We start from the raw sequence: 23,320 nt of genomic DNA, 5'->3' as shown, positions 1-23,320 counted from the left end.
TGTTTTTTTTCCACATGGATATCCAATTTTTCCAACACCATTTATTGAAAAGAGTTTCTTTTCTTCATTGAATTGCTTTGATGCCTTTTTCAAAAATCAACTGACCATGTAACTGTGGGTCTGATGCTGGACTCTCTATTCTGTTCCATTCGTCTGTGAATCCTTATCCCAATAGCTCACTGTCTGAATTATTGTGGCTTTACAATAAGTCTTGAAGTTCTTTAAATTTCCTTCTTTCTTTCCAAGATTGTTTTTTTGAATATTCCAGGTTCTTTGCATTTCCACATAAATTTAAGAATTTATTAGTTTTGCAATTTCTACAAAAAAAGTCTGGTGGGATTATATTAAATCTATAGACCAATTTAGGGAGATTTGACATATTAACACCATGTTTTCCAATCCATGATCATGGTATATCTTTCCATTTCTTTAGATCATCTTTAATTTCCCCCAGTCACATTTTAAGTTTTCAGTGTAAAACTCTTACACATCTTTTGTTAAATTTACTAAGTATTTAATATTTTGTGATACCACTGTAAATGGAATTTATTAAAAATTTCATTCTCCATTCGTTTGTTGATAGTAGGAATGCAATTGATTTTTGCATACTAACCTTCTTTACCTATTGATTTTGAATGTTAAACTAACCTTGTATTCCTGGAATACTCACCTGATTATGATGTATTATCATTTTTATATATTGCTGGATTCAATTTGATTATATCTTAAGGATTTTTGCATCTAGGTTCATGAGGGATACTGGTCTGTATTTTTTTCTTGTAATGTCTGCAAGGTTTTGGCGTCAGGGTTACGCTGGTCTTATTTGAGGAGCTGAAAAATGGTTCCTTCTCCTCTATATCTGAAAGTCTATGTACTACTGGTATTATTTCTTCCTTAAATGTTTGACAGAATTCTCTTGATACTATTCCACAGGTCACTGAGGCTCCCTTCATTTTTTTCAGTCTTTTTTCACTCTAGTTTCAGTATGAATGTTTCCTACTGTGATACATTTAAGTTTACTAATAATTTTTTCCACAGTGTCTAATCTGCTGTTAATTCTATATACTGAATTTTTCATATCAGATATATTTTTCAGCTCTAAAACTTCATTTGGTTCTTTTTCATGTCTTCCATTTCTCTTCTCATTATGTTCATGTTTTCCTTTTCAATACATGAACATAGTTGTAACAGCCATTTAACATCCTTAACATCCTTGTCTGCTAACTCTATCATATGTCAATTGAGTTTGTCTCTATTGACTGATTTTTCTCCTGGTTGTGAGTCAGATTTTCTGCTTCTTGGCTGTCTAGTAATTTTTTCATTAGATGCTAAACATCGTGAATGTTATACTGAGTGTTTGGATTTTACTGTCTTTCCTTATAGAGTGTGAGGCTTTGTTCTGGCAGGTAATTAAGTTACTTGTAGATCAGCATGATCCTTGAGAGCTTTGTTATGGAGGTTCTAGAAAAGTCTTTACATCAAGGATAATTTAGTCCTACTACTAAGGTACAAGCCTTCCACTGGCCTGGGTAATCAATGAGGACTCTCTCTCTCAGATGGCCAGAACTTGAAATGCTCCCAGGTCTGTGTGAGCTCCAGGATTTACTCAGCTTAATGCGCCCTGCTGGTTCTTTGCCCAGACTCATAGAGCTTTACCCCACACATGTGTAACTTAACATTCAGCAAAGATTCAACTCAACGAAAACCCTATGCAGACTTCTGCAGCTTTCTGTTTGCGTAGCTCCCTTCTCTGTGGAACTCTGCCTTGTAATTTCTAGCTACTTCAGACTCACTGAACTCTAATTTCTGCCTTCTCAACTCAATGAGACTGTTATCTCCCACAGTTCATCTGTTTCCCTTCTCTCAGCGATCATGGTCTTGCACTGCTATTGTCCAATGTTTGAAAATATTGTTTCATATCTTTTGTCTAGTTTTTTGGTTGTTTACAGCAAAAGACTAAGTCCAGTCCCTACTAGTCCATCATGGCTGGAAAAAGAAGTTCTGTACATGTGTAGCAACTTGATTTTTTTACTCAAATCATGGTTATTATTCCAAGTCAATACAAAGCTATCTACTACCATATTCTTTTAAACTCCTGAATAGTATTTCAGACTATGGACACTTAAAAATTGTCTTTGATATTTTAAGTAACAATACTGAAATTAATACATACATAATTAGTACATATCTTCTTGCTTGTATGTACAAATATTTTTGCATTTCAATTTTCTAATGTTCAGATAAGCTTTCACCAAAATAGATATGTGTTATATATCTCTCTCCCATCCCATCTCCCCCCACTCCACATCACAACTGACTGGCAAAATATTATATAGATAGTAGTTACTAAGTATTTATGGAGTATAAAAATTTAATTCAAGAGAAAGATTGTTAGTACTAATAACAAATGTTCATTTTCTTTCTTTACTTTTACAAAAGGTTTTAATCCATTTGGCAGTGACTTAGACAAGTTCTCACATTTAATTTTGAGTTATGATTGCTCTCCCTGCTCCTTACCATTTTATTATTATTTTTGACTTTGTCTTAAATATTTTTATTGTACCTGTGTTTTTACTGTGTTTTCCCAAATCTGTTCTTACATAACAGGAGTATAAATAAATAAATACTGGAAAAGTTTTCTTTTAATAGACTACATTCTTTAAAATGTGAAATGATACCCAAGTAGAAATTCTGTATTCTTAAAAAAGGCTTAGATTTGTAGTATTCAAAACTCGGATTAAAGGGGGTTTAAGAAGGTATTTTAATTTTATAAAAATCTTGCTTCATGTGCAAATTCAAGGAAAGGAATTCAAAATACTAGTCTAATGTGAAAATCATTTTAATTCATCAATCATATATAACTACTTTATATCTTTTTTCAAAACACTTAAATTCACTGGCTCTTACAGTCATAAGAACTCATTTTCAGACACCAAATTTCTACCTAACATAAGAATCCCTTCTACAAAACACGTACAAAAAATCTCTGCGCAAACACTTAGTCAGTGATAATCTTATACTTTATATTCCACTGTTGGAAGTTCTTAAAGCATAACAACCTGCTTTAAAATTACTATGATCATATTTCTATGTACTTCATCATTCAAAAGTAAAATAATTTTGATCTTCTTCCACAAGCCAACTATAGGAATCATTCAGTTTTTAAATAGGTCAACTTTTAGACTAAAGCTTAAAAAAAATTACTTTAAAATTAATAAGATAGAAGCTTTTATCACTCACCTGATTACAAGTATCAGATAAAGAGTGTATAGCTTCTGAGAACATACTTGCTGAACCCGTATAAATCCAGGCAAGAAATTTAAAGAAGCAGTTTAATCCATTGCTAGGAGAGAAAGAGAAAATTATTTAGCATAGGTTTGGATGAAAATTTCCACCACAAGCTTATTTAATTGATATATATATCTTGATACTAGATTCTGTTCAAAGTAAATTCTGTTCAAGAATCCCTAGGGGCCGGCCAGGTGGTGGAGCAGTTAAGCGTACGTGCTCCACTTTGGCGGCCCAGGGTTCACAGGTTTGGATCCCAGGCGCGCACTGATGCAACTGCTTGTCAAGCCATGCTGTGGCAGCATCCCATATAAAGTAGGAAGATGGGCATGGATGTTAGCCCAGGGCCAATCTTCCTCAGCAAAAAGAGGAGGATTGGTGACGGACGTTAGCTCAGAGCTAATCTTCCTCACAAAAAACAAACGAACAAAAAAAAAAAACAGAGGAATCCCTAGCCTTCAAGACCTATTATGTTTTAGGTAATAAGTAAAAATTTGAAAAATACAGATTATGGTATCATTAAATACTCAAATGAAGAGGCATGATATGTGTAAGCAAGTTACTTAAGTGAATTTGGAGAACTGATGAGAAAAGAGGGTGTTCTACATCTGGACAGAATGAAATTAGAAAAGAAATTATGTGTCTTAGGTAGGTACAGGAGGATCTGCACTTGATATAGTCCAGTAGGCCAGTGTCAAAGGCAAGACTTTGGTGAAGGTCTGTTTACTTAAGTAGACAGATGCCAGAGGTAAAGACAAAGCTAGACCAAAGCAGTCTCTGTGTCACAGCAGTAGACCAGAGACACTAAAAGAAACATGGTTAGCTCTGAGGAAGCTAGCTGCTCAGATTCCAACAATAATGACTAGTATGATTTATCCCAGGCACTTACTATAGTCACTTACCATGTTTTATTACATCTATTATACAAATATTAACAGATATTAATATCCTCATTTTATAAATGAGGAAACTGTACATCCCCTTTCAGCTCCCCTTTTCCCCTCCCTCCACTTCAGAAAATTTCTTGAAAGAATCATATCTACTCTTGCTGTCTCAGTTTTCCTCACTTTGCACTAAGTCTTCAACCCACTAAACAATGGCTTCTGCCTCCAATATCTCATTAGATTGTTCTTAGCAATACCACCAACCATTTCTTGCTATTAAATTCCCGGAAACATTTTAATATTTTCCTTAATCTCACAGAAGCATTTGCCACTATTTTCTTAAAACAATGACTTCCTTAGCTTCCTTGATATCCCTGGTTTTCTTCCTACCTCTCTCCTTACTTTTCCTCACTCTTCTCTACAGACTGTTTTTCCTCAACTCATTTCTTAAATGTTAGCATTCTTCAAGGTTTTTTCCTGAGGGCTTTTTCTTCCTCACACTATATACACATTCTCCAGGTGTTCTTAAGTACTCTGATGGCTTTAATTATCATCCATATACTAATAACTCTCAACTCTAAATCTCTAATCCAGATGTCCCGCTTCAGCTTCAAACCAATATATATTAACAGTAATAATAATTAAGGACATTTTATATACCAGATACTATGCTAAACAGTTTACATACATTCCTCCAATGATGAAAGCTTTAATTATTAACCTTGTTTTAATGATGAAAAGAATTAATTCTGTTGACCAACTCTACATAAGTGCCCTATAGCTAACTCAAGCTAAAAATGAACTCATCATTTCCTTTGCTCTCACCCAGCCTCTCCTTCCAGTGTTCCTTCTCTCAGTGATGGTGTAACATCTAGCCAATTGTCCAAAGCAGAAACCTGGGCCCCATCCTTAACCATACTTTCTAAATACATTTTGAACCCAACCATGTCTCTCCATCCCTACCATCACTACCCGAGTTTATTGCATCATCTTTTTTTTTATTATTGTAAATGAATTCCTCTAGTCTAGTGCCCCTCCAATTCTTGATAAGAATTATGTATTATATCTTTATATTTTAAGACCCTAGTACAATTTCTGACACATGTAATATATAAATATTTTAGAAATAAGAGAACTAATGAATCATGGAGTTAATGCTTTTAGAAATCCTAAAATAGATTAATCAGCAAAATGGATAAAAGGTAAACAAAACAATTGCAATCAAGAAGACAGAGGAAAAAAGAAAGGCAAAAACATGAAGTATGTTCTTCTAAGGTAAGCGGCAGGAAAAATAAGAGTATAGATATTGCTCAGTAGCTATAACTCAAACTGGTTTTTAGTTACTCTAAAAATAACCTTGGGCAATTCAACTTTTTAAAAAAGACTTCTATCAATTAAGCAAAAAAGATATTCTTAGATCTTAACCACACATACATGGCACAAACATGGGTATATCTATGCAGACTCTTCCCCCATCACTTTATTGACAATAACAAAGACTTACTCAACTGCCTCCTAAAACAATATAAACCTCTAACTCTTCATCTAGATACCAAATAATACATTCATTCAAAGATACACACATTAAAAATAATATATTTCTATTCTAAAAGGCTTCTTTTTCAGTACTTACATGCAAATGGCAACCGTCACCACTTTTCCTGGCCCCTTAAAAAAAACTGATGTAGTTCTGGAGCGTGGCTATAAAAGAACAAAAACAAAACATCTCTAAAGTTTCCCAAAGAAGCACTATAAGGCTTACAAGTGACTCTGACACACCAGAAAATATCTCCTCTATCAAAGCCTCTGAATAACTAGGTCAAATGTTTTTTTTCCTCCAGAATTTCCTCTTTAAAAAGTAGGAAGATGGAAATTGAAAGTGCATCTGAGTCCTTTTCCAGAACCTTAATTGTTTAGTTTCTTTGTCATTCATTTCCCGCCTACTTCCAGAAAGGATCTGAGTTGGTTACGTAGTAACTAGTGGTAAAATGATAAAAATGTATTGAACTAAAATTGATACTCTAAAATTTTTCCATTTCTTGAGCAACTTCTTAACTTTTAAACAAGCAACAGTCAAAGCCAACAAGTTTGCTGCTCTAATTTAACTCCTAAAGACCAAAGACCTCAAGTGATAATAATGTGTTTAATTCCAAAACAGACCAAAACAAAAGGAAATAAAACAAGTAGAAAAATACATTCAGGGAAAATATTTTTCCAGAGTTAAATGTTCTTTTACTGTTCCTTGAATATATACACTCCGTGTTTTTTCTCTCCTTTCTGTGTTCTTCCTCTCCCTGGAATGCTATCATCTTCTACTGCAGTCTGTCCAAATTTTACTCGTCCTCTTCTATTGCCGGCCAAGTGTCACCTTTCTATGTAAATCTTTCCTTGGTCCCCCACAGAGAATAAATACTCACTCTGCTACAAATTTATTATTATACTTTACATTTCTATTAAAGCACTTCATATATTTCTGCCTTATGTCATTTATTCAAGAAATATTTATTGTGCAACTACTATATGCCTGGTACAGTTCTAGATGCTGGGGCATGACAGTAAACAAAACAGAGTCCCTGCCTTCATAAATCACACAGTCTAGTATAGGAAGATAGAGAATAAATCCATAGACAAATATACAATATCAGACAGTGATGAATATAATAAAGAAAATAAAACAGAGAACTGAGAGAATAATGTGTGTTGAGAGGGTGGTTATGGTGGGAAGGGTTATTTTAACTACACTAGACAGGGAAAGAGGCTCAATGATGAGAAGGAGGCAACCATGAAAAAATCTGGAAGAAGAATGTTTCAGGCAGAATATACAGCATGTTCAAATACTCTGGAACAGAAATAATTTTGGTGTGTACAAAAGACAAAAATAAGGCTGGTATGGCTCAAGCATAGAGAGCAGGGGAAATGGCAGGAGTTGAGGGGAGAGGAGGAGGCAGGGCCACATCGCACAGGACTCTGCAGACTAAAGTAATTGAGTGTGAACCTTACTATAACGGCAAAAAGAAGCCACTGATGAGTATTTTAAGCAGATACTCGACATAGTCTGATTTATGTTTTAAAAAGATATAGTTTATGATGTAGAGAATGAATTATGAGGGCAAAAGCAAAGGTGGAGACATCAATTTGGAGGGTATTCCAGGTAAGAGATGGTGATGGTTTAGACTAAGGAACAGGGTGCGAAGCAGTCACACTTGGTATCTATTTTAGAGGAAATGTCTATGGGACTTGCTAATGGATTTAAATATAAAAGCCTCTATAATGAATCTCTGATGTTTGGAGGCTGGGTAAAAACAGCAGGGTCTTTAGCAAAGGAGACAGAGGAGAAAGAGGAATTAATGAAATAAGAGGAAAACCAAGAGAAAGATTGTCTTGAGCTCCTAGAGAATTAAGGTATTCCAAGGAAAAGGAATACCTGCTACTGATGGTAGGAACTTAAACACTTCTTCCTTACTTCTCTGATTTCCACGAAGAGCGGTTTTTTTTCCCCCTGATACTGTTGGTGTCTTGCACATAAACCTCTCCTCCTCCCCGCTGGCCCCCTGTAGGCTGACTAGGTTTAGTGAAGTAGATAAACTGGTAAGCTTAGGAGAGAACGCTGGGCATGCTTAGCTATCTCCTTTACTTTGGGATTTGGTACACATTTTCTTCTGTTCAACCATGGCTCTGTATCTGGGCAAAATGGGGAGAGCTGGCTACAATTTCCTGTGTAAGTCTAAATAGAAGAGTCTTTAAAATCTAATGCACTGGCTTGGAACTTGGAGAAACTGCTAAGGAAAATAAATAAAGAGTGAATTTTAGGTTGTTAGTGGGACCATGCCATGTAAGGATTTGTTCTTGCGGGGCCGGCCCGGTGGCACAAGCGGTTAAGTGCGCACGCTCTGCTGCGGCGGCCCGGGGTTCACCAGTTCGGATCCCAGGCACGCACCAACGCACCACTTGTCAAGCCATGTTGTGGCAGCGTCCCATATAAAGTGGAGGAAGATAGGCATGGATGTTAGCCCAGGGCCAGTCTTCCTCAGCAAAAAAAAAAAAAAAAAAAAAGAAGAGGAGGATTGGCAGATGTTAGCTCAGAGCCGATCTTCTTCACAAAAAAAAAAAAAAGAATTTGTTTTTGGTAAGTTCACCACAGCTTATGGCAGTCTTGTCCCCTGGCAGGCAGGCCACAATGATCTTGAGTAAGTAGAAACAGCCCTCATCGAAAGTGCAGGTTCTGGAGCACAGGCTACTGCAGCTTCAACCTGAACTCTTTTTTTTTTTTTGGTGAGAAAAATCAGCCCTGAGCTAACATCCAACACCAATCCTCCTCTTTTTGCTGAGGAAGACTGGCCCTGGGCTAACATCTGTGCCCATCTTCCTCCACTTTATATGGGACACTGCCACAGCATGACTTGATAAGTGGGGCATCGGTGCGCGCCCGGGATCCGAACCCGGGCCACCAGCAGCAGAGCATGCACACCTAACCGCTACGCCATGGGGCTGGGCCCTTAAACATGAATTCTACAGATGCATCTGGGTCTGATTTTGCCAAGAAAGCTGAGATGGGATTCTGTTTCAGGTGTGAGGGGAGAAAAATGCCTTTTTTAATTTTTTGCACTTTAACAGCATTTTGCAGTCAAGTCTGCAGGCCAGGATTTTAAAGAGCACCTCCTAAGTTCCCTGTGGACAACAGAGCAAAAGATAGTTTAAAGCAAACTTTAAACTATCAGGGTCAGGTCTTGACAAACAGTGTGTAATTAGATGCCCCAAATTCTGTTTTGAACTGCTTTCAAGGATAAAACAAGGAACTAGGCAGGGACAAACCTTGTCCATATGGTTTCAACTTGAACTTAGATTTGTAAAACTATAAAATCTAATCGCGGCTCTAGATTTCCAAGTTCTACTGATTATTGATAAATTAAAGACTAGATGATGTGTATTTTATTATATTATTATAATAAAAATATGCTGTATCCTTTGGTTGAATAGAGGAAAAAAACAGTGAAATTATTATAGGAACAGTAAGTAGAAAATGAATACAAATAAATGAAAACATGCTGCTTCAAGTGGAAGATGAGAGAGATTTCTTTAGAAGAAAAGTTTGAGAACTTATGGGATGAACAAGACAGATAGGGAAGGGAACTGAGATCTTTAAAACCAGAACAGAATGTTATAATAAGGAAAAAGAGATTCACTGAGCTCAAACTGCTCTGATAAAGAAGGCTGGTGAAAAGGTGAAAATGTGTTGGTAGTAACTAAGTCAGAAATAGCAACAAGGTCCATGGAAATCTAGCAGCAAGAGAAGCAAAACCTGCACAGCAAAGGAAACTATCAACAAAATGAAAAGACAACCTAACAATTGGGAGAAGATATTTGCAAACCATACATCTGATAAGGGGTTAATACCCAAAATATATAAAGAACTCATACATCTCAACAACAAAAAAACAAACAACCCAATTAAAAAATGAGCAAAAGATCTAAACAGACATTTCTCCAAAGACGATACACAGATGGCCAACAGGCACATGAAAAGATGTTCAACATCACTGATTATCAGGGAAATCCAAATCAAAACTACAATGAGATTTCACCTCGCGGCCGTCAGACTGGCTATAATTAAGATGACCAGAAATAACAAGTGTTGGAGAGGATGTGGAGAAAGGGAACTCTCTTACACTGCTGGTGGGAATGCAAACTGGTGCAACCACTACAGAAAACAGTATGGAGATGGAGATTCCTCAAAAAATTAAGGTGGGTATTTATCCAAAGAACATGAAAACAGGAATGCGTAAAGATATATGTTCCCCTATGTTCACTGCAGCACTATTCACAATAGCCAAGATTTGGAAACAACCTAAGTGCCCAAGAAGGGATGAACAGATAAAGAAGATGTGGTATATATACACAATGGAAACTACTCAGCTATAAAAAAAAGATGAAATCTTGCCATTTGCCACATCATGGATGGACCTTGAGGGTATTATGCTAAGTGAAATAAGTAAGAGGGATAAAGTCAAATACCATATGATCTCACTCATAAACAGAAGATAACAACAACAAACACAAACATAGATACAGAGATTAGACTGGTGGTTACCAGAGGGGAAGGGGGGAGAGAGGAGGGTTAAAGGGGTGACAGGACGCATGTGTATGGTGATGGACGGTAATTAGTCTTTGAGTGGTGAATATGATGTAGCCTACACAGAAGTCAAAATATAATGATGTACACCTGAAATTTATATAATATTATAAGCCAATGTTATCTCAACAACAAAAAAAAGGAAAAAAGAAAAGAGAAGCAAAATCTGGAAAAGCAAGAGATCCACAAGGACCCAAGATTCACAACCCTCTTGGGAAGCATCTTGTTAAAGCCACTCATAAGTTCCACAATAAAAGCAATTGGAGGACTGCTCCTTAAAGATCAGAATGGCCAAACTGTTGATAATTATTGAAATTGAATGATGGTTATATCAAATATCTATTTTTTCTATTTTTGTGTATATTTGAAAATGTTCATAGTAAGTTTTTTAAATATTGGAACAAAAATAGAAAATTTGGAAAGATTTCAGAGAACACTACTAGGAAAATCAGCACAAAATACTCAAAGAACTACTGGCGCATTTCAAGGTGACACTATCATTGCAAATGGAGATAACGGTACTTCCAATGCTCTGAAGGACTATCCCAAGAAATTCACAGAATTAGGATTCTAAGGGAAGGCACAAAAAAGTAGAAACAGGAGGCACAAGAAAGTAGAAATGTATTAAAGGGGAAATATATTAAAGGACAATGAGAAATTAGATATCAGAGGGTTAGATATTGTTCTGATGATGGAGTGCTTTAAGCAGATGCAGAACATAGCGAGTTCGTATATCTCACTACTGGAGTTCCCATAAGACAAAGAAGACTATAACAAAAAAACAAGCGTCTGGGTCAGAAAGGAAAAAAAGAAGTAAAAGTAAAGATTTAATTCTAGCAAAAAGTACTAACTCCATATGTTTTATTTATTTTTTTGTGTGAGAAGATCAGCCCTGAGCTAACATCTATTGCCAACCTTCCTCCTTTTTTTTCACTTTTTCTCCCCAAAGCCCCAGTAGATAGTTGTATGTCATAGTTGCACATCCTTCTAGTTGCTGTATGTGGGATGCCACCTCAGCATGGCCGGACAAGCGGTGCGTTGGTGCGCACCCGGGATCCGAACCCGGGCCGCCAGTAGTGGAGCACGCGCACTTAACCGCTAAGCCATGGGGCCGGCCTCCTGCCCCCATGTGTTCTAGAGAAGGAATGCAACCATCTTCAGGAGGCTAGCAAGTGTTCCTAACAGGAATATGGGAACAGTAGAGGGAAATTAAATACTAAAGTCTTATCCTACTACTACAAAAAAGAGTGTAATAAAAAGAAATCCTATTCGAAATCTGGAACATTTCAAAGTTGAGGAGTACTAATCTTCAAAAGGCCTCTAGTGACACAGATTTCAGAAGTCAACAGCTACTATTGAAAATCTGGTGAGTAAGATCCTCCATGTGAACTGACAGAAGGGCTAGGAATAAATCTTCCCAGGAAGCAGGTCTCACCAGCCTTAGTTATTCCACAGCAAGAGGCAGTGGCAGCAGCTGTCATGGCACAGAAGTAAAATGCTGGCTCACAAGACACATGAAAGCTCTACCACTGAATAGAGTTCACACCTTCAGTGCAACACTGGGGTGCCAGAAATACAGGGCTCAAGGGGAAATGGAAATTAAGAGGTTCTGAATATAAAGAGTGGGAAAGAAAAGCAAATCAAATAAGATATGATTAGAGTTGTCATTACTGCGAAATTCTAAATTTTACAAGGGAGCAATGTCTGAAATGTAACTCAGAAGAAAAAATGTAACTCAGAAGAAAAGAGACAATTTGTATAGACAGCCTTTTCTCCAGACAGGACATTCGCTTCTTGATAGGAGATCCCTCCCAGCTAAGTTTAGATGCAAAGCTGACTCTGGACATGACTACTTGGCATCTTGGAGGTGTTGGTGACTTTGGTAAGAGCCATTTCAGTGGAGTGGTGGGGATGAAAGTTCAATTGAAGAAGATTCAGGAGAGAATAAGAGGTGAGATAATAAAGGCAAACTTTCTATGCTGGTCCCAATATTAATTTCTTTCTAGTAGGAAGAAAAACAGAGTATTCTGGCACACATGTAGATAAGTTAGCAAATTTGGTAATGGAAAGATGAGGTACTTTTATCAGATTGCATCTATTTTTTCAATGAAATATGCAGCAAGGTCATCAACTGAAGAGTGAAGAGAGGCTGTAGGAAATTTAGGAAGAGAAGAAAGCGTATGCAACAGCTATCTTAGAGAGTGGGAGAGTGAATGTAATATGGAAGTTTAGTAAGACTGTCAAATAATCTTGAGTGTCCATTGATTTTGTATACTCATATAATAAAGAAAGAATAATCGAAATGGCTGTGTAATTTTCTCCTCCAAGGGTTGAGCTTCTTGGGTTCAAGCAGAGAATTGGCAGTTTGAATGTTTAACCGTAGGACTAGGAGAAAGGATAAAGGAAATTAAGAGTGTATATGAGAGAGCTAAATCTTGCTAAAAACCTAAGAAAATAGTCTTTTCCCTCATCTAATCTATATGCTTATGGCTTCTAACACAGTTATGAATTTATAGAGAACGTATCCCCCAATTTTTAAAATTTCAAGAAAATCAGACAGAAGCAAATAGAATGTAATTCAGTAAATTAAAATGTGTTCAAGAAAATTCTGGATTAGGATCACTGACATACTTCTTAGAATTTCACAATGGTCTGATACCAGGATTTCACTGTGCAACACATACACACATAACATTATCAGAAAGATATCCTTACCTTGGTGTTTCCCAGAAAGTCTCTATATTCTCTTAATATTTTTTGGTTTCTAAATAGCCCTATAAGAAAAGAATTACAAAATACATTTAGCTCACATATATTCTTATCATTCACATTTTAGATTAACACAATATATTCTCTTTATGACTATGTTAAATATGTTCTACTAACTACCAGCAAAAAATCAGGTTATTAAAGAAATCTGGATTTGCAACCTGATTAAAAAACAGGCCAAGGACTTGAACAGACCTTTCTCCAAAGATGATATACAAATGGCCAACAAGCACATGAAAAGGTGCTCAAACCACTAATCATCAGAGAAATGCAAATCAAAACCAGAATGAGGTATCACCTCACACCCAAAAGAATGGCTCCTAGCAAAACAACAACAACAAAAGACCCCAAAAAATAACAAGTGTTGGCAAGGAGACAGAAAAATTGGAAAACTTGTGCATGTTGGTGGGATTGTAAATTGGGACAACCACTATGGAAAACAATATGGAGGTTCCTCAAAAATTAAAAACTACCATATGACCTAGCAATCCCACTTTTGGGACATACCCAAAAAATTGAAAGCAGGCTCTCAAAGAGATATTTACACACTCATGTTCACAGCAGCACTATTCACAATAGCCAAGAGGTGGAAGCAACCAAAATGTTCACAGACGCATGACTGAATAAACAAATTATGGTATATACATACAATGGAATATTATTCAGCCTTAAAAAGGAAGGAAATCCTGTCACATGGATGAACCTTGAGGACATTATGCTAAGTTAAATGTCAGTCAAACAGACAAATATTGTATGATTCCATTTATATGAGGTATCTAGAGTAGTCAAATGCATAGAAACAGAAAGCAGAATGCTGGTTACCAGAGGCTAGGGAGAGCAGGAAAGGGGAGTTGTTTAATGGGCACAGTTTTAATTTTGCAAAACAGAAAAGTTCTAGAGATCTGTTTCATAACAATGTGAATATACTTAATGTGAATGTGAATATACTTAACACTTAACACTTGTGAACTGTACACTTAAAAATGTATAAGACGAGGGGCCAGCCCAGTGGCACAGCAGTTAAGTTCACGCATTCCATTTCGGTGGCCCAGGGTTCACGGGCTCGGATCCTGGGTGCAAACCTACTCACCGCTCATCAAGCCATGCTGAGGCGGTGTCCCACATAGAAGAACTAGAGGGACCTACAAGTAGGATATACAACTATGTACTGGGGCTCTGGGAAGAAAAAATAAAAAGAGAAAGATTGGCAACAGACGTTAGCTCAGCGCCAATGCTCCTCAAAAGAAAAAAAGCATATAAGGCATAAAACAAAAATGTATAAGATGATAAATTTTATGTTATGTTTTTTACCACAATAAAAAAAAGGGGAGGGAGAAATCTGGATTTGCAATGAGATAAAAGCAGTTTAATAAGATTCTGTTCTCAATGTTACCTAAAATATATGAGTTATTTAAGCTTTATATAAGAACCAATTCTTCACTTTTAGCTCAGAGTTCAAAAATACAGGAAAAAATATTATTCTATGATTGTGTTTTCTCAAATTTTAAACTTTAAATATCTCCTTTGACATACGTACAAGGCTATTCATGGTATTTAAATAGCAAAAGACTGGAAATGACTATGGCGTAATGATTGAATAAACCATGGTGTATCAAACAAAATGGAGTATTATAAGAAGAACAAAGAAATGTCTCTATTTACTGCTATGGAATGCTGCCCAAGACATACTGTCAAGAAAAAAAAAAAAAGCAAGGACAGAAAGTATGTATAGTAGGCCTTATTTATGAAAAGGCAGTGGGTTAATACCAGCATGTATGTTATCGTATCATATTTTTTAATGGAAAAAAATAACCCCAAAACTTAAATTAAAATGCTTAGCTATGGGGCCGCCCCGTGGCTAAGTGGTTAAGTGCGTGTGCTCCGCTGTGGTGGCCCGGGGTTCGCAGGTTCGGATCCCGGGTAGGCACCGATGCACCGCTTGTTAAGCCATGCTGTGGCAGCGTCCCATATAAAGTGGAGGAAGATGGGCACAGATGTTAGCCCAGGGCCAGTCTTCCTCAAGAAAAAAGGGGAGGATTGGCATTGGATGTTAGCTCACGGCTAGTCCTCCTCACAAAAAAAAAAAAAAAAAAAATGGTTAGCTATGAGAGAGGGAGGGAATAGGTTGGAGAGGACAGGGATGGAAGCTAGATTTCTCTGAAGTATTTTGTCCAGTGGATTTGATTTTGGAACCATGTAAATGTTCTATAAACTATAAAATAAAAATAAATCAAAGTTATTTTTAAAAATCAAAAGCAGGGGGCTGGCCCGGTGGCACAGTGGTTGGGTTTGTGTGCTCTGCTTCAGCAGCCCGGGGTTTGCAGGTTCTAATCCTGGGCGCAGACCTCCACACCGCTCATCAAGCCATTCAGTAGTGGCGAACCAAATACAAAAAATGGAGGAAGACTGGCACAGATGTTAGCTCAGGGACAATCTTTCTCAAGCAAAAAGAGGAAGACTGGCAATAGATGTTAGCTCAGGGCCAATCTTCCTCACCAGGAAAAAAATCAAAAGCAAAATGAAATGAACCTAATTTTATATCTATTTGATAGTTTATCCATAGAGAAATTTCAAGTGACTTTAAAACATAGAAATTTGACTATACACCCTGAGTGAGATATATATTAAAGACAAAGAGAACAGCCAAGACATCTTAAATCACCCTGATAGCAACAATGTTGATACTGTTATTCTGAAACTGCACTACATTCTCTCTATATGTGTGTATACACATATAAGAATAAACCAAATATATAATGACTCTAGTTATGTTAATGAATTAGGAATTAAGATTTTCAGTGATAAAAAAGATACCAAAAAAAAAAAAAAACCAACAGATTTATCAGAATAACTTATGTATTTTCTCTCTTAAGAAGGAAAAAAAAAGTATATCCTAGCTCTGTCCACTGCAAAGACCTTAAAAATATGCCAACCTATTAAAAATGAGTACCCCTAATGCCCAGGGTACGGTCTATCAATTTTATTTACCACTAAAAGGAAAAGGGGCTCCTTTTAGAAATGGCTGATTCTCAATCTGGGGCAGGAAACGTACAAGATGATCCAAAAACATCTTATTGTCACCTAAAAGCAAGGATGCCCAAGTACTAGAGTGGTAATAAAAGGACTTAGGAGGCAACCTGAGGTGCTTCCACTGGTCAACAATGGGACAATCTGAGCACCACTACTTTGCCACTTTGTGCTTTCTTTCCTTGCACGTCTTCTCCACCCTCTTCCCCTTTTCCTTGATCTCCTTCCTATCCCAGTACTCTCCCTCTTGCTACTGAACTCTCATACTCTCAAGAAACTCTCTATGCCTTTTCTGCCTGTGTTACTGATCATAATTCTCTCACAATTTCCACTTAGAAATTTCACCAAATCATCAGGGGAAGGAAATATTGTCATCTTTAAACTTTGGTCCTGTGCAGAATTTAGAAATATAAAGAATTCAGAGTCCTCCTCAATATTTGTACTCCAGGGCTTCTACTTTTAGATCCTCTTATTAGGTTACTAGCTGCTCCTTCAAAAACACCAAAACAAAATGGGCTGGAGAGGCCAGCCCTGTGGCCTAGTGGTTAAGTTCGGCGTGCTGCACTTCGGCTGCCTGGGTTTGGTTCCTGGGTGCAGAACTACACTTGTCGCAGCCATGCTGTGGTGGCAACCCACATACAAGATAGAGAAGACTGGCACAGATGTCAGCTCAGGGTGAATGTTCCTCAGCAAAATAAAAAGGCTGGAATCTTAATGAGACCATTGAGATGGGGTTGGCAAACTTTCTATAAAGGGCTAGAGAGCAAATATCTTATGCTTTGGAAGCCAAGAAGCAATATATAGGATATTACGAAGGTACTTACGTAACAAGAGAAAACAACTTCCCATTTTTCGGGGAAATAATTTAAAATATAATAAAAATATGTGAGTATAATTCTTGCAGTACAGGTTTACTAATGAGAAGAATGGAATTCTTTTTTGGAGGTGGAATAACGTTTCACTTAATTGGGATTCGAAGTTAGTGTTCTCTATCATGAAAAATGATTGTGCTATGGAAAACTGTGTGAAAGTTCCTCAAAAAATTAAAAGTAGAACTATCATATGATCCAGCAATTCCACTTCTGGGTATATATCCAAAGGAAACGAAATCAGCATCTCAGAGAGATAGCTGCACTTCCATGTTCACTGCAGTATTATTCACAATAGTTAAGCTAGGGAAACTAAGTGTTCATCAACTGATGAATGGATAAAGTAAATGTTACATATATATATACACACACACACAATGGAATATTATTCAGTCACAGAAAAGAAAGAAATCCTATTATTTGCAACAGCATGGATGAACCTAGAAGACATTATGCTAAGTGAAATAAGCCAGACAAAGAAAGATAAATACTGTATGATCTCACTTATATGCAGAATCTAAAAAAGTGGAACTCACAGAGGCAGAGAGTAGAATGGTGGTTGCCAGGGGTCAGGGAGGGGGAAATATGGAGATGTTGGACAAAGGGTACAAACTTACTTATATAATGAATAAGTTCTGGAGATTTAATGTACAACATAATTACTATAGCTAATAATACTGTATTGTATATTTGAAATTTGCTAAGAGAGTAGATCTTAAGTGTTTTCACCACACACACAAAAAAGGTAACTATGTGAGGTGATAGATGTGTTAATTAGTTTGATTATGGTAATCACTTCACAATTATAAGTATACAGAATCATCACACTGTCCACCTTAACCATATACAATGTCTATTGTCAACTGTACCTCATAAAGCTGGAAAAAACTGATTGTAAAGGGTGGCAGAATATGCCACTCCCAAATTACTTTGGCATAAAGATTATTTTGAGCTAAAGACACTTAAAAAAAAGCAGGTATAAGAACATTCTGACCTCCCCTTTTCTTCCTAAGAGCTGGAGATAAAACTCGCATGTAAAAGATAGATATCCTCCCTATATGAGGAGGAAAGAAACATTCTTATCACTAGAGAGGGAGAGACAAGGTGGAGAAAATTCTGTACAAACAGACCTTGTCAAAAACAACTTACGTTCTTCCCCATACATTTTAGTTACTTTTCCACAGCTGCCTCTCTTTGTTCAACCTAGTATAAAAACATTTAGGTTTGCCACTTCTTTGGGTCTCCACTTCCTTATAAGAGCTACCATGTCACGTAAAACTTATACCAAATAAACCTGCATGCTTTTCTCACGTTAATCTGCTTTATGTTGATTCAATTCTCAGGCCCAGCCAAAAACCCTAAGAGGGTAAAGGTAATATTTTGCCTCCCCTATAATTGCAAATGTTCATCTGTTAATGCTGACCTATAATGAGATTCTACATATTTCCTAGTTGAAAATTTCTTTTCTTACAGATCATCTTACATTGATGCCAAATACTGGCATCAATGCATGAGCATATTTTAAATAAGCATACTCATTGCTTGGAAAGCATTTATAGACTCCTAGTAAATTCTTCTCTCCTATTTGCCTTTTAGCATGTCAATACATTGATTTAATCACTTCCAATTGAAGATGAGGTAGAAGCTCCTCAAAAAAGAAAAATCCACAGTTCAATGGATTTTGGAATATGGAAATTTCCTCTGTATTTGCAACAAGGTCTGAAAAACACTTCTGGAACCGTAGGTTGGCCTTAGAAAATATATCTGCTACAAATTCCTTCTGTTTTAATTTTTAACAGCACAGGAAGCACATAAAAGCAGACTGACATTACTCATGATTTAAACAATGCTAGCTATTGTGGAAATGACTTTATTACAGAGTAAGTTTTGTATTTAAGCACTGTTTTGCCTTGTAATTTTACACTGAAAGCATAGGAAACATTATCTGGTGTGCAGGAAAAGCTAATTTTCAAAACCATTCAGTGTTTGATAATAGTGTTGATGAGCATGTCTTCTTAATCAGAAAAAATTTCGATCTTAGCCCTGAGCTCAAAAATTGCAGTAAAACTGCCAAGCCATTGAACTGCTGTAGAGTAGGGCAAATCAGGATTATCAGCTTCTATTTCTGACAAAAAATTCACAGAACAGTGATAATGGTGAAGTCCACAAGAGTAAATGAAGTTCACTGTTGACGCTACTGGTTCAATTACAAATGACAGGTTAAGTATTTCCCCTAAGCACCTGCTGATGACAAGTATTTTACACAAAGTATCTACTGATGAATAGGCTTTAAACAGCTTACATTTTCACAAGCTTTGTAAGTTTGTCCAACTAAGCTTTTTGCTGCACCACACATATTTTTACCACCATCAGCTGTAACACATCTTAGCAGATTCCACTTCAGGTTTACTGAATTAGTAAACATCTTTGAAAATATTCATCTTTCACATCTTTGAAAATATTCTTGCCTGTAGTTGTTCCACACAGACTATTCATAAAAGGTAACTCTTCAGTTGCTTCAAACTCAGCACTGACTCCTCAAATAAACAATGATGGAGTAGTATCAGTAGCATCTGTCAACTTAACCAAGAGCCAAGGAAAACCTCTCAAAATCATCTGCCTTGTTTTTTAATTGACTATCAATGTTGCTCCTAATGTCCTCAACTCTTAGAGCAACTATTATTGCCTAAAGACTACTAGACCTGGACAGGTTTCTCTAGCTGCTCTATTTAATTTAATTCAAAACAGCTTTCCTTGCTTGGCTAACAAATGAGCCACTCAGCAACCTTATTTTCATTTTTTATTTTTGTGAAAAATTCCACTGTGATAATATTCCATTTTAAATTTTCTAATTTTTCTGACCATTGCTTTCCAGTCAGTAAGGAATATTGTGATGGGCGATTAGTCTGGTAAGGTCAACATTTACTCTATTCTCTTCACTCTTACATCTCTGCATAATCAACACAGTGCTCTGCCATCTAATTCAGTAACAAAATAATCCACACTCAACTGTGCCTTGAAAGCATGATACTAGACAACTACTTTTCTCTCCTTATTTTGACAAGATAGGTATGCAATGTTATTAAAAAATAAAATGTCACATACAGTGATACCCATGGCACTCGAAACACTACTGAATTGTAAATATGTTACTGCAATTTGTAGTGCACTGAGCAGCAGTGTGAAGCAAAAGGAGTGCCATGTATGGTCACTGTTGGGACCACTCAACTCTGCTGTTGGTAGTGCAAAGGTAGCCATAGAAAATATGTAAATAAATAAGCATTGTTGTGTTCCAATAAAATTTTATTTATGGGCTCTAAATTTAAATTCCATGTAATTTTCATGTGTCATGAAATATTCTTCTGATGTTTTTGTTAATCACTAAAAATATAAAAATCATTCTTGGCTCACAGACTATACAAAATCAGGCAGCAAGTCAGATTTGCTCCATAGGCCATGGTTTGCCAAGCCTGGCTACTGAAGAGACAGATTCCACAGCAACAAGAAAAGTTTAATAAAAGCCAAGGATATAGGTTGTTATATAAGCTATCCAGAAAGCCTCCCTCTATTAAAATTGATTAGACTATGCTCTAAAACTATAAACAAAAAAACACAGACTCAATAGGTAATTTTTGAATTAGACTTGCTAGAAATGAACAATATTTGGACATTGACCCTGATGCAAAATGCCAAGAGACCCTTTAAGCCCTCTTTGGCAAAGGGCCTTAAAACAAAAATAGTTAACGGTAAGAAGAATTAGAATGGACTAGCAGTTAGTTTATTTTGGAAGAATTAAAACAGACTGCAGAGCACTGTCAGGAAACCATAAAAGAAGATCAAAGGAAAGGAAGAAACTTATGTCACTAAAATCAGACAATTAAGAAACTAAGGGCTTTCAACAGCCATACAAGCCAAAATTTATTAACTCCTCAAACTCTAAGCAAGTCTAGCCCCTTTTTAATACTGATAAAAATTAATGTCATTATTATAAAGGAATATGAACACTATAAAAAAGAATGTCCTATAAAACTGAAAAAAAGTAATCAAAGCAATGATACACTTCTGAGAAACCTAAAGATGCTCAGTCACATATGTTAGTCAATTTACAGATAAAAATAAAGTAAGCCTAACTGTCAAAGAAAAACGTGTACATTTTTTGTAGATACTAGCACCTCTATCTCTAATCCTGCCACATTACCATATCAGTTCCCCAAAGTAACAGAATATAACCGTAGCGCGAATATCTAATTCTTCAATGGAATATGCTCTATTGGGACTACATTTAATTGTATCCTATATTTGCATCTGTATTACCTACAAAGAAACCCAATGGAAGCCATTTACGGAAGAGTGATACCACAATTCTGGGGCTCCATGATCCCAGTATGTATTTTTTCCACTAAAAGTAAATATTCACTCCTGTGAATTTAAGTGCAGCTCTCTTCAGTGTATCTGTGGATATAAAGATAGTCAACAACTCTTTGCTTCTTCTGAGGGGCCAAAACCCCTTAGACACTAGGATTCACTGACTCTCCTTCATACTTTTCAAAAGGAAAAACCAATGATTTAAAAGACCTGGATTTTGCAAGGAAATCTATACTTACTCAATATGCAGATACCTTAGTATTATATATTCCAGGCCTACAAGAATCTCAAATATGTTCCTTATTCCTCCTGACTAGATTAGCTGGAGAGGGACACAATGTTTTCAATTCTGTCAGGAAAAGGAATCATCAGCAGAAGGTCACTCACTTTCTTGGCCAGAGTTAAAGCTATACAAGAACATCCTAGACCTTCAATATGAAGGGGCAACTGAGAGGATATTGAGACTGACAGACTAATGCAGGCAGTGGATAGTGAACTTTTCCAAAACAGTTCAACCATCACTATCACATGAACTAACAAAAACAAACATCTGATCTGTTAGAAATATATACTGAAATATTTACAGATGAAATGATATAATAGCTAGGCCTGGTTTCAAAGTAATTCATTAGAGTGAGGGGTAGTGATGGGGATATAGATGAAACAAGGTTGGCCATGTTGACGATTGTAAAGCTGGGAAATAGGTATTTAAGGGGTTATTATACTTTCCTCTGCATTTCTGAATGTTTGAAATTTCCCTACTAAAATGGGGGAAAACAAAAGAAAATTTGAAGAATGTCAGAAAATATTTAGAACATACAAAACTAAGTATTAAAATCCACCAAAAATTTATGAAAATCAATTTAAAAAGACACACAATCTAATAGAAGAGTAAAGGATATAAAAATTATTACGAAAGAACTAACAAAAACCAATAAAAAGACTAAAAGATAACCAACCTCAGTAGAGATAAGAGAAATTCAAAATTAAATTAAAGGTACCATCTGTTGCCCATCAAATACACACAAAAGTTAAAACACTGTTAATATACAGCATTGTCAAGGGTACGCAGAAAGAGCCACCCTCACACATTTGTGAGTGTAAATGTAAACTGGTACCATGTTCCCTTTGGAGAATAAATCTTCAGGATCTATCAAATTTTAAAATGCCCATGTCCTTTTACTCTGAAATTCTACTATTAACATTTTATCCAGCATAAATATTCATAACAATAGTATTACATGTTAAAAAAAAAAAGAAAATGCAAAGTATGAGGACATTCATTGATTATGCTTCAAAATGGCAAAAACTTGGAGAAATAAAGCTTGCTATATCCATACGATGGAACACTATGCAGCTGTTAAGAAAGAATGAGGTAGAGGTAGATTTCTATATGTAGACATAAAAAGACGTTTATTATTACACTACTAAGTACAAAGAGCAAGATGCAAAACAACATGCATAGTGTCATCCAATTTATGTTTAAGTGAAAAAATGTGTGTATATAAATTTGAAAATGCATTGGAAATATTCTGGAAAGATATATACCAAACTGTCAACAACAGTTATCTCTAGGAAGGAGAATGAGAGGGTGTATTAGAGGAAATGAAAGGAGACATTTTATTCTTTATATTTCTGTATTCCTTTTTAAATCACAAATATGCATCACTTTTGTCATTAATAAATACATACATATATAAACAAATTCTAAAACATATTTCACATTAACCTAAATCCTAATTCTATAAAGGTAGCTTTGTCACTAAACCACTGGATTGTTAAATTCCCTGTGAGTTTTATTTGCATCTGAATTTCAAGCACCAAGCACAGCTTCTGGTTCATAGTAAATGTCTGATAAATATCTGCTGAATGAATTAATTGAAGTAGAAATGTGGTAGCTGAATAACAGACTTTTCTGTAAGAAAGCACTGTCTAGAGTCTATCACTTTTAGAACAAGTATCTTCAAATCAGACCATAGGTTTTAATA

The 23,320-nt window shown here is 36.1% G+C and overlaps 1 protein-coding gene across 2 annotated transcripts in view; it reads right to left on the bottom strand.

Annotated features, from left to right (window-relative positions):
* The window catches only part of SLC30A9 (solute carrier family 30 member 9), an 88,080-nt gene that overhangs the window by 36,288 nt on the left and 28,472 nt on the right, over positions 1-23,320 (bottom strand). For both annotated transcript variants that reach the window (XM_087434252.1, XM_004419016.3), the window contains 3 exons: positions 13,018-13,076; positions 5,806-5,873; positions 3,241-3,343 (listed from right to left, as the gene is read on the bottom strand). In XM_087434252.1, the coding sequence (XP_087290378.1) occupies positions 3,241-3,343; positions 5,806-5,873; positions 13,018-13,076 (230 nt within the window). The remainder of the gene's footprint in view (positions 1-3,240; positions 3,344-5,805; positions 5,874-13,017; positions 13,077-23,320) is intronic.

This window comes from Ceratotherium simum, chromosome 8, assembly GCF_057802395.1.
Source record: "Ceratotherium simum simum isolate JZ-2026a chromosome 8, ASM5780239v1, whole genome shotgun sequence".
NCBI classification, from domain to species: Eukaryota; Metazoa; Chordata; class Mammalia; order Perissodactyla; family Rhinocerotidae; genus Ceratotherium; species Ceratotherium simum.
This window is presented reverse-complemented; position numbering and strand designations above follow the sequence as displayed.